The sequence below is a fragment of the Vigna umbellata genome, chromosome 1, assembly GCF_029865625.1.
Source record: "Vigna umbellata cultivar VRB3 chromosome 1, Vumbellata_1.0, whole genome shotgun sequence".
Taxonomy (NCBI): Eukaryota; Viridiplantae; Streptophyta; class Magnoliopsida; order Fabales; family Fabaceae; genus Vigna; species Vigna umbellata.
In genome coordinates, this window is record NC_142165.1 from 47,223,925 (window position 1) to 47,236,474 (window position 12,550).

Below are 12,550 nucleotides of genomic sequence, written 5' to 3' on the forward strand. Positions count from 1 at the left end.
TTCGTTTGAGCATTCGGTTACGTATAAAGGTAAGGGAAGCTTATATAATTTGATTAAATTCTTGTTTGAACGTTGGCATGGTTGCATGCTGTTTGATTATTTGATGAATATGAGATATGTGTGTACTGCTTGTTTGGACGTGTGGATGGATGAATGATGCATGTTGTGAATTGAGTTGAGATAGGCCTTGATATTCAAACTGTGGTAGTCTGAGTAAAGGTGATAGTATGGTCGAGAGTTGTTAACGAGCGTTCGGTTCTTCTTGGGAGTACATGGTCTTACCTGAGTCTCATGTTTTGGGGATAGAATCTAAGAGTTTTCCTATAATACTACATAGGATTTGTTCAACTTTTACCGAGAGTTCGTATTAACCATTCCATTCCCCTTTGAGAGTCCGTCTATATTAGGTTCTCTTACACAAGGAATTACGGTAATAACGAGCGTGTTATAATATTAGAATGTAAATATGAGTGATCAGCCTAAGTGTAATTCTCCTTTAGACTTCCTGAACAGTTTAGTTAAACCAAGCGATGGGTCTTGTTTTTTGTAATATAGTATTACTGTGCTTAGAATCAGAGTCTTTATTCAAACTAGATAGCGTTCGTTAATTCATAGTTTCTCATCAGTATTATTATTTAGTATAAGTCAGTGTTGGTCTTTAAAAGGTGTTTGGCCTAGAGTCTTAGTACTCGACCTAGGCTTCGTGGCGTTCGGTTTGAACTCTTAGGAGTTTGTTTATTAAAGTAGATGAGTAGCGCTCAGTCTGGTTAGTTTCTAAGAAGCGTTATTTCAGTCGTACTTGGGCTATGATAAGAGCGTATGATCTTATTTCATTTGAATGTATGGATGATTAAGTATGAGGAAAAATTGAGATGTGATGTGTATGAAATAATTGATTATGAACGAGTATTCCGGAGGAGAATATCTCAGAAAGTGGTTATTGATTGGTAAAGTATGAATGTGGGCAAAGCTTAGCGGGCGTTCATCCTGATATTCCATGATTACTCGTTCTCATGTAGAGAGGAGTAAGTCATGTGTGGGAATGGCAGGAGGTCCTAGTCCATAAGGTTAACTTGGACGGAACGGATCAACCTCGGGTGGCAGTTGTTGAGGGTATCCCAGTTACTACATCACCCGAGTGCACGAACGTCGTAGCTACATAGGATTCATACAGTTCGGACAGTCAGAGTCATGTGATCGTTATTTGCATGCATGGATGTATGAATTATGATGTGGTCGTTGTTGGTTTTGTTATGAATGTTGTATGTTGTGATTGAATAAATTAAATTACATAAGTTTACCCTGTTTCTTATTTTTGTCTGTGTTGTGCGTCCTGTCGTTGTCCTGTTGCAATGATCATCCGTGTGGATGTGAGCAGAAGGAGAAGAGCTGCTGGAAGAAGTATTGAAAGACGCGACAGAAGTGAAGATCGAACCTTAGGGACGTTCGGTCTATTAGTAGCTTTATATGTTGTAAGACCATTCGGTATAAGCTATTTTGTACACCGTTCGGTCTAGTGGTAGCTAGCGTACGTTTTAAATTCATTGTTATTATGTAAGTTCGTTCGGCCATAATAGTATCTCATTCTGTATAGAACTGATCTGTAATATTGTTAATATGTGATTATTCTATTATATGGTTTTACACTGTATTTTTGGGATGTTACACTAATGCTCGAGTAGCAACCGTGTTTTTTAGACAGAATTGTATCCCATAATTTATTAAATTTTACACATTTTAAAAATATACAATTATTAAAAGATTTGAAAAAAATTAAAAAATTTATTTCATTTTACAAAATGCAATTGAAAAACAAGTATATGATATTTGTTAGTTGAAACTAATTTTAAACTTTTTTCTATTAACAACTTTAAAACGGCTATTAATAAAATTAAATATATAAAATATAAAATAAACTTAATTTTGTTAAAAATATTTAAAAAAAATATCAATTTTAATAAAAATATTTATATAAAAAATAAATTTTGTTTGAATTTAGATAAAAATGAAATTGATTAACTTTAAAAAAAAAGTTTATGAGTGAATGGAGACAAAAGTAAAAAACAATGATGAAACTAAGATAATGATACCTGATGTAATAGTGTTATTGTCAGTATTACTTTGTATTATCATTTTCGTGATACGACGTTAACTTTGACACGTGAAATTTACAAAAAAATAAACAATAATACAAGAATTTATAGAAAACATAGCGTAACACATGCACCTCTTTAAGAATGTTGATATAATATTAATAAAATGAACTTCATTGCATCACAGTTTTTAAAATAAAACCTAAATTGAGATACAGAAAGAAAGAGAACTACTTTGATATTTTCTTACAAAAATGGACGAATGACGTAATGTAATCTATAACAGAAATATTAAAACAAAAGAAAATAAATATCCTTGAAAAAGAGTTTGATATTCGAAGAAAAAAGTAGATGAATATTCTAACCTTTATCAAAGATTTAATATTACCGTCAAATAATCACAATAAAAAAATGTGATGGAAAAATGTTTTATTCTTTACATCTTAAACTGATTATAATATTTGAAAAGCATGTGAAGATAGATTAATAATGAGAAATAAAGAAGTAATTATGAAGAAGGTTGACACGTAATGTGTTTGACCATCTGTTTAAACGTTACGCATGGTAATGAGGAAGTTGAAGAATGATTAAAGAATTTACATGTTTCACATTTTACACGAGAGACTTTAGCACACCAATCATTAAATGAAGCTATAATACGGTGTACCTTTCAGTTCACTAATTTCAATTTCTCCACCAATTCATGGCTTAACAGATACCAATATCCTATTCTTGCTACCAAACTTCCCCACATCTGTCTCCTCTTTCAACACACCCATCACCACAACATGTGAATGCACAATGTCTTCCTGTTCTTCTTTCTGGAAGTTCCACTCACAAAAGTTAGTGCAAAGTTTCAGATCATCCATCTCGATCATTATTATCATGGAAATACCATACTTTATATTCATTCATACACCACAAAATCTTATTCATAAAAGATGATAATAGAATTTACAAGGAGAAACAATAATAGAAGATGAGACTAATAATCAAAACATATACTTTTAAAGCTTAATATATTTTTTTTGTTCAGACGATATTTAATTATTTATTAACATTTTATAACCACGTCATAATATTAACACTTAATACCAATAATTCTTTTAGATGAATTTGTTTTTTGTAAGATGAAAGTAATTGTCTGCCGTGATTAATCTCCACTATATCGTGACAGTGATTAGAAGACGTTTGTGTTACTTCATGATTTTATTGGTTGCATTCATATCTCTAACTTCTAAATTTTCCTTTCACAGCTAACCACAAATCAACATCAATTCAAAAGTCTTTTCTTCCTTTAGAAGCTGAATTGTGAGGTATTAATAAATCTTAGACCTAGCTCAGGAAAGTCTAGTCACATGATCTTCTAAGTAAAACAAAAATGTTATTTTACTAATATATATATATATATATATATATATATATATATATATATATATATATATATATATATAGTAAATTGATGACATTAAAAAAAATATATTGCAAAACGGCCATGTGCAAGGATCTTTCACTCATGAATTGATTGATATCTTTTTATACGCGTTAGTTGAATATTGACGTACCGTGTACTAAGTTCCTGTGCCTACAAACAAAATCATTATAAATAAATATTTATATTTATTAACTAATATTTAAATTTAAAGAAAACATTAAACATCTCGCAGAGAGTGTGTTCGTCTACACTAATGGAGTCAACATGTGTGCAAACTTTTATGTTTACCAAAGCTTCAATTTTTCTTCGTTTATACATTTATTAAGACTGGAAATTTGTTTGTTACATTATCTTCTTCCATTCGTTCCAACTTTTTATGAAACGTTGAAGATGTGGCATCCCAAATATATAATAACTACAATCATATAATTTTAGGCGTTCATATTTCAATAAAGAGAACAATCAGAGTATAATAGTAGTTCAGTAACTAATATTACAGTCATCACAAAAGGACAGAATTTAAAACTTAAACAGTTTAGAGTACTTCAAAATAACACCAACTTAAATTTAGAAATCCTAAAAATACTATACTACATCATCAGCATCCTCCAACTCTTGCTACAAAGGAACCTCCTCAACAACATCTGCTCCCATCTAAGTGGATGATCATCGCAAAGGAAAACATACACAAGCAGCACACAACAAAGAAAGCAAGGTTGAGCTAGATAAACAAGTAGTAATCATATAGTTCAATCAATAAATATCATCGTGCTTAGCTACATATAAAGAACAATCAAGGCATACCACTTTAAACCATGACTCAAACACTCACACGACTCATCCGGATTGGTATAACTGTCGAATTATTGGTCGTATTTGCACTTGCGTAGTTTAGCTGGCACTCCCCAACACTATACAAGGTAAATCCCGCATCTGTCTATGTCTAAACTCTAAGACTATAGACGAGAACCTCCCTCTACTCTCACCAGTTACATTGTTCTCATCTATTTGAGCATGAACAGTGCTTCGAGTGTAGGGATATACATACCAGTTCAAAGCTCCATACAATTATGCAGAACAACAACAACAGCCCCACACATCACTTTCAATCATCTCACCCTGAGATGTCCACTTCATACTCAATTACATCATTGTAGTTCACATTCATATGCTTTACAACCACTCAACAACACCATACATACATCCTGGCAGTCAAACAACATCAATCAATCTAAGCAGAAGAAGAAAAATGAGTGAGATCCCCTCCATGCACCACTTTAGGTTCATATATATATATATATATATATATATATATATATATATATATATATATATATATATATATATATGGTTATTTGGTAAACTACTTGTCTAATTTTCATCATATTAGAGATCTTACTTTCCCCCAATTGGTCACCAGAAAGGGTTCAGATGTCTGAACGCATCAGACTCACCTTCAGCGCTAGCACATATGACTAGTCACAACGTACTGGACCAGGCCAGGGCTGCTCTATGATCAGGGATGTACCAACTCAGGTTTTTAAGTCCCCTCTATCCTACCAACAAAGAAAGGCTTTTAACAGTTATGATTTAATTATTTAAGTTATTAAAACTGTCCTACAGTGTTCTAACATCAAATACCCAATTATATACCCTTCCCCTCAGTAACCTTAAACAGTATTTGCCCATATACATGCTATCACAGAGCCCTTACTCCAAACCCTCCAACCAGAACAATTTCAACCAAAACAGATTAATTTCAAAAAAGACACTTACAACCATAATTGCCACGTTCAACCTGCATATATTTGTATAAAATAAATTCATACAAAATAATTAGCTCCCCTTATCTAGAAAACTTCACAGTTTACTTGACAGGGATGATCTAAATAGTGCTCCTCACAGCAAAATTCAAAGACACCTTATAAATCACCCAATGTGATAGAATTAGCTTTTTAGGCTAAAAATTACCATAAATTTGAAGTAGAACACTTCTAGTGGCATGCATTTAGTAAAATAGCAATGCCCTAGGTGCTAAAAACGGTGGAGAAAAGGAGAAAGTGATTTATCGGTTGGAACAAGAACTCGTTCGGTCCGTTACGGAGCCCTTGACGCGGTGAACGTTTGAGCACACCTATTCAAAAATTGAAGGTTCATTCAACATGATGGTATTTTAGAGAGAAGACAGAACAATATTTAGAAGATGAATTTTTAGAGAGAGAAGAAAAAGTTGTCAAAGTGAAAAGCTGACTTAGGAGAAAAACCCTGCTAAGATCATGTGCCTTTGATTTGATGGGTCTGGATGTCCCACATAAGGCCCAAAGGCCCTTTATTAATTTTAAGAATTTAGGAGGTTTAATTTGATGTCGTTAGGAGAATCATAATTTTTCTTGTTGTGATATTTAAGTATAATTTATTTATCTTTGTAATGTTTTGAAAACTTGTTAATATTAATAAATTTTGTTTAAAATTTCACCAATTTTCTAAAATGTAACGGTGGAATCAATTAAAAGATTAAAAATAAAATGAATTTACAATATATATATAAATGAATGTAAATTTTACATATTAATTTTATAAAATTAAATCAACATAAAATTTATTTTTTAAAATAATATTGTAAATTTAAGATAATATTGTTAGAATTAATTATCGTATTTAAGATATTATTTATTTTGAAAATTTGAAGTTTCATTCAATTTTATCTATAAAATATGTATAAAAGAATTGAAGAGAAAAATATATTTAAATTAATTTAAATAAATATAAAACTAATGTACCAAAACAAACCCTAAACAAAGATTGGGAGAGTTTCCTCCCTACATATAACAATAATGTTTGGAAAATTAATAGACACTGTTATACACTGTTTATAATTTATCTAGTTATGTTTTAATCTGTATTTATTATTTTTATTATAATCATTTAAAACATGCACAATATAAACATTAAATTTAAGTTTAATTTAAATTTATCTTGTCTTTAATTTTACATTAATATATATAAATATTTAATGTAAAATTAAATGTTAATAAATAATCACATAATGAATAGAAAGATGTGTGCTATTATAATATACTTCATGATGTATCATTTAGAAACTGAGATTAAACATAATTTAAATATATTTTTCTTTTCTATCTCCAATATATTTTCAAAATTACGCACCGCTTCCAGGAACTCCGCACCAGCAATAGTCGGTAACGGATAGCCCATGCACCGCCCCCACACATGATTGTTCACTGCCACGTGTCCCGTCTCTGTCCGTGCTTTATTGCTTATTTATGACCCTCGTTATCACGTCCTCTGCATCACTCCCACGAGATTGTGGACCGCAGTTTTAGGACTGTTTTCGCATTATAAAAGAGATAATTACAACATTTTTTTACTGCATATCAACATTATTATTTTGATTAATTCAAAATTACTTCATTAATAATAATAATAATAATTATAAATATTAATATAAATCAATCACAAAATAATACTAAATAATTAAAAAAATTATTGTTAAAATATTATTATGATAATAATAAAATATGAAAAACATTCAAATTTTACACCCTTATTTATTTATTTTTAATTTTGAAAAATTATTATGACAAGCTGTCCCAATTTAAAAGAGATAAAAGACAAAAGAGTTTGCAGTAGTTAAGAAAAATGTAAATTTACAAATCATTTAGTAGTTTTTCTTCTTAATATTTAGATATGATTTTTCAGATTTCTTTTTTATTTAGTTTCTATTCTATTTAAAAGAGTCAATATAATTTTTTCATTTGAATTAGTACTTACACAATGTAAAAGTTGATAACCTGTAACTGATTCTATGTTTATCTACGAAAATAATTGAGAAGATACAAGAGTGATTCTCCCTGCATCTCACGTTATCCTTCCTGCACCTCCAAAACATATTTTAATTCCAATAATACCCTTCACAGAGAAACCGCATTTTGAACTGCGGCAACTTCCTCCTGCACCTCCAAAAAGAAACCGCAGTTCGATCTGTATTAAAGTTGGCCCAGCACTGTGCAATGAATTGTGCGGCCCAGCCCATTTTGGAAAAGCACCCGCAAAGGCTTAATACTGAAAAGAAAAGCCACGCAAGCAGAGCTGCGTGATATTCGCACAGGAAGAGAGAGAACGGAGCGTTCTGGAAGCTCCTTCAACCTCGGGTGCTGTCGGTGCAAGATGATGGCTTCGGAGGCAGCGGTTGACGATGGTGAAGAAGACAAAGATGGAGAGCGTGCCAAAACAGGTAAGAAAAACCTAGCCTTTTCTCATTATCTGTAATCTTGAAAAACTGTTCTGATATTGATTGAATGTAATTGTATATCTCTTATTCTTAACATACAAGAAGGAGAGAGCTCTATTTATAGAGCTCTTGCCTGAACAACAATGGAAAAACTGTAAAACCTAACAAACATTAAAGCTAACTAACTGAAAACAGAAAGGGGTTACTGTCTTTATGACAGTAACCAACTTCATTCCCAATAGCCTCCCCTCAAGCTGGACGGTGGATAGTCATAAGTCCAAGCTTGGGAAGAATGGATTTAAATCTGACGCGATGGGGAAACTTCGTGAAGATGTCAGCCAGCTGTTCGTCGGAGCGCACGGGGAGGAGGTTGAGAAGACGTTCCTGAATCTTTTCACGGACAACATGGCAGTCCAGCTCAATATGTTTGGTCCTTTCATGAAAGCTCTGGTTGTGAGCTATGTGCCTTGCTGACTTATTGTCACAATACAGGGCAGGAGTACCAGATTCTTCAATTTGAAGATCTGTAGGAGATAACTGAGCCACTGTATAAGTACCAGATTCTTCAATTTGAAGATCTTGTAGGAGATAACTGAGCCACTGTATCTCGCATACAGTGGCTGCAAGGGCTCTATACTCAGCTTCAGTAGAGGATCTGGAGACAGTTCTCTGCTTCTTAGATTTCCAGGAAATAAGAGAAGATCCAAGGAAAATACAGAACCCTGTTGTGGATCTTCTGGTGTTAGGGCATGTTGCCCAATCAGAGTCACTGAATGCCTTTAGCTGCATAGGAGAATCAGCTGGGAAAAATAGCCCTTCAGAGGGTTTAGATTTAATGTACCTGAGAATATGTTGGATGGCCCGATAATGATAGTTAGTGGGTGATTGAACAAATTGACTAAGCAAATTAATAGAAAAGCATAGGTCAGGTCTGGTATTTGAAAGATATAGCAACTTCCCTATTAGCCTTCTGTAAGGACCTGGATCATTCATGTAGCTGTCCAATTTATATAGAGAGCTTGTATCACTAAGAAAAGGAGTAGTTGAAGGCTTACAGCCCAACATTCCCGTTTCCTCCAATATATCTAAGGCATATTTCTTTGACATAGATGAATGCCCTTTTTAGATCTGGCTACTTCCAGTCCCAAGAAATATTTCAGTTCTCCTAGGTTCTTTATTCGAAACCTGTTGTGGAGAAGCTCTTTTATGGAGTTAATTTCCATCATAGAATTCCCTGTTAAAACAATATCATCCACATATACAAGGAGAGCAGTAAAGCTTGTAGGTGTTTTTCTAGTAAATAGGGAATGATCAGATTTAGATTGAACAAAATTTGCAGTTAATAGGAAGGAAGAAAGTTTTTCAAACCATTGTCTGCTTGCTTGCTTCAAGCCATACAAAGATTTGGTTAATTTGCAAACCTGTCCTTTATTGTGTACTGTTAAACCTGGGGGTGGATCCATGTAGACCTCTTCATTAAGGTCTCCATGCAGAAAAGCATTATCAACATCCAGTTGATGTAGAAACCAGTTGTTGGAAGCTGCAAGGGCAATTAGTAATCTGACTGTAGTGAGCTTGGCAACAGGGGAAAAGGTGTCAAGGTAGTCAATGCCCTCCTGTTGGGTATAACCTTTAGCCACCAGGCGAGCTTTGTACCTTTCAATGCTGCCATCAGCCTTGAACTTCGTTTTATACACCCATTTGCACCCTATTGTCGCTTTCCCTGGAGGCAGCTGGGTTATAACCCATGTATCATTGTCCTGCAGAGCCTTAATTTCTCTCTGCATAGCCTCCACCCATTCAGTCATCCCTTTTGCTTCACTGTAAGATTTTGGTTCCTTGGTTCCAATAACAGTCATACTGTATTTTAAATGTTTATCTGAAAGATTATCACAGCACAACAAATCAGATATAGGGTAGGGGGTCTTGAAACAATTTTTAACAGATGAGGATTGATTCACCTGATGAACATAATCTTTTAGGTATGTAGGAGTTCTTCTGGGTCTGTTAGACCTTCTGTTTTCCTGACTTTCATGGCTGTCTCCTGCTTCATCACTGTTATCACTGTCATCATCAATTTCTGAGAGCTGTTCTCCTGGCTGTTCCTCCACAGGAGAATCTGCAGCATCTAACTCATCCTGCCTTTCATCACCAGTGGGATACTGGTCCTTTAGAAGGTCATTTATAGTCTCAGCTTTGTCCCTTGCACCATTGCACTCTGCTCTGCTGTCATGCACCTCTTTGTAGGGAAAAACATTTTCATGAAAAATGACATTTCTACTTATAAAAAGCTCCTTGGTATTTATGTCCAGCACAATGTAGCCTTTCACACCATATTTGTATCCTAAAAAGATTCCCTTTCTAGCTCTAGGGTCGAGTTTGCTTCTATTAGTTTCAAGGGTTGAGGCAAAACACAAGCTGCCAAAAGTCTTGAGGTCTAAATAAGTGGGAGGTATTTTGTAGAGAAGTTCATGAGGCGTTTTATGGTTAAGAATCATGGTGGGTATTTATAAGATAGACAGCATGCCCAACAGCATAAGACCAGTAGGCATTGGGTAGATTGGATTGAAAAAGAAGGCCACGGGCAACATTTAAAATATGTTGGTGTTTTCTCTCAACAACAGAGTTTTGTTCTGGGGTCTCAACACAACTCTTTTGGTGATTGATCCCATGTTTATTATAAAAATCCTCACAATTGAACTCAGGTCCGTTATCAGACCTTATGGTTTTGATTAATTTGTCAAACTGATTTTTAATTTTGATTACAAAATTTTGCAGTAACTCCCTAGTTTGACCCTTATTGTTCATTAGAAAAATCCATGTGTGCCTACTGTAATCATCCACAACAGTGAGAAAATATTTATGGCCATGCACAGAAACAGTATTAAGAGGACCCCAAATATCACAATGAACAATTTCAAAATATCAGTGGTGACAGAAATACTTTTAGGAAAAGATAACCTTCGTTGCTTAGCATAGTGGCAAGTGTCACAAACAGTATTAGTGTCAGCCTTAACATAGGGAAAAGTTTCACATATGAATTTCATAACCCTGTTTCCAGGGTGGCCTAATCTATAGTGCCACAAGTTTACATCAAGGTTCTTAAACGAGAAAGCAGTCTTAACAGTATATCTTTGATCAGATTTAGGGAAAGCTTGTAGATAATAGAGGCCCTTCCAAGAGTTAGCACATCCAATCATCTTCAATGTATGGTTCTCCTTTATCTGGCAGGTCTTAGAGTAAAAAGTCAGACTGCAGTCTAAGTCTCTAATGAGACTTTGAACAGAAATTAAATTGAAGCAAAATTCAGGTATATAGAGAACATTAAAAATAATAAAATCCTTGGAAAATTGTACAGTTCCAGCATGTTCAGCAGTTAAAATAGCATTGTTTGGCAGTTTTACTGAAATAGGTTTAATTTTATGAAAAGAGACAAAGTTTGTTCTATCATGTGTCACATGATCTGTGGCACCAGTGTCTATAATCCAGGAAAGAGTACCTTGTTTATGTTGAGTGTCACTTCTCTGAACTTGATTAATTTTGTGAGGAGGTTCGTCCATTTTGTCCATCATCCTGAGTAGTTTTTGGACCTGTTCAGCAGTGAAAGGGGGAAGAATATTACCACTGTTTGTTTGTTGTGTGCTCTGAACTCCCTCAGGTTCAGTGCTGGTCTGGCATGCATTTGCAGAGCCCCAGTCAGTCTTCTTGTCTTGGTTATTATCACCCTTCTTGTACCAAGGAGGGTATCCATGCTTAGAATAGCATTCATCTATAGTGTGGTTCATCTTGTTACAAAAGGAGCATTGTTTCCCATGATTGGGATTTCTGCCCCTTCCTCTGCCACGAAAACCAGATCCTCTTCCTTGGCCCTTCCATTGGCTGTTCTTATCTGCTGTATTTGCCAGAATTTTGACTTCTGGAGAACTGTGTTTCTCTTGTCTCTCCTGCTGCATAATGAGAGAGAAAACCCGATTGATATTGGGTAGAGGGTCCATTAAGAGGATCTGTGTCTTGACTGTACTGTAAGAGTCGTTTAACCCCTTCAAGAAACATATTACATGCTCCATCTCCCTGTATTTTAAAGAAATTCTTGAAAGATCACAACTACAGGGAACTTTACATGTGCAACTAGGAATGGGTCTTAGAAATTCCAACTCTTCCCATAGGATTTTCAGATCAGTAAAGTATTGACTCACTCCCCTTTCTCCCTGTTTGATAGAGTGTATATCCTGTAGCAGGTCAGAAATCTTGAAATAATCTCCTTTGGAGAATCTTTCTTTCAGTTCATCCCATAATTCCTTGGCCTCTTCAACATATATGACACTTTCAACAATCTGTGGGGAGAGAGCCTTTGTTATCCAGGACAAGATCATCACATTACATCTTTCCCATGCATCAAACAGTGCATCAGTTTTCTGGGGTTTCTTTATGGACCCATCAATAAACTTGGTTTTATTCTTGGAAAGCAAGGCTCTCCTCATACTTCTGCTCCATGAAGAGTAATTACTCTCGTTCAAAGTCTGTGCAATGAGGGTGAGACCCGGGTTCTCACCTGGGTGCAGATAATAGGGGCTGGATGGGTTGGTGGTGTCTTCCATAAAAAAACCAGAAACAGCCCAAGAAGACACCAAAAATAGAATCAGAGGTGCAAGGCAGCAGAGCAGGTACTAGACCTGCTCTGATACCATAATAAAGTTGGCCCAGCACTGTGCAATTAATTGTGCGGCCCAGCCCATTTGGAATTGCATCCGGGTAGGCTTAAGGCAGAAA

At 34.6% G+C, this 12,550-nt stretch overlaps 1 protein-coding gene across 1 annotated transcript; it reads right to left on the minus strand.

Annotated features, from left to right (window-relative positions):
- Window positions 1-10,795: 10,795 nt before the first annotated feature.
- LOC148205530 (uncharacterized) lies at window positions 10,796-12,153 on the minus strand. Its single transcript, XM_088116554.1, has 2 exons — window positions 11,280-12,153; window positions 10,796-11,004 (listed from the first exon to the last, which is right to left on the minus strand). The coding sequence occupies exons 1-2, from the start codon at window positions 12,151-12,153 to the stop codon at window positions 10,964-10,966; spliced, it is 915 nt and encodes a 304-aa protein (XP_087972680.1). The 3' UTR covers window positions 10,796-10,963.
- Window positions 12,154-12,550: the final 397 nt, after the last annotated feature.

What these genes read in the sequence shown, in the direction of transcription:
- LOC148205530 (XM_088116554.1), bottom strand. Translation starts at nt 12,153, where the DNA reads ATGATCTTGTCCTGGATAACAAAGGCTCTCTCCCCACAGATTGTTGAA. An exon ending in TGACACTCAACATAAACAAG is followed by an intron (nt 11,005 to 11,279) that starts GTACTCTTTCCT and finishes AAGACCTGCCAG; the next exon opens with ATAAAGGAGAACCATACATT.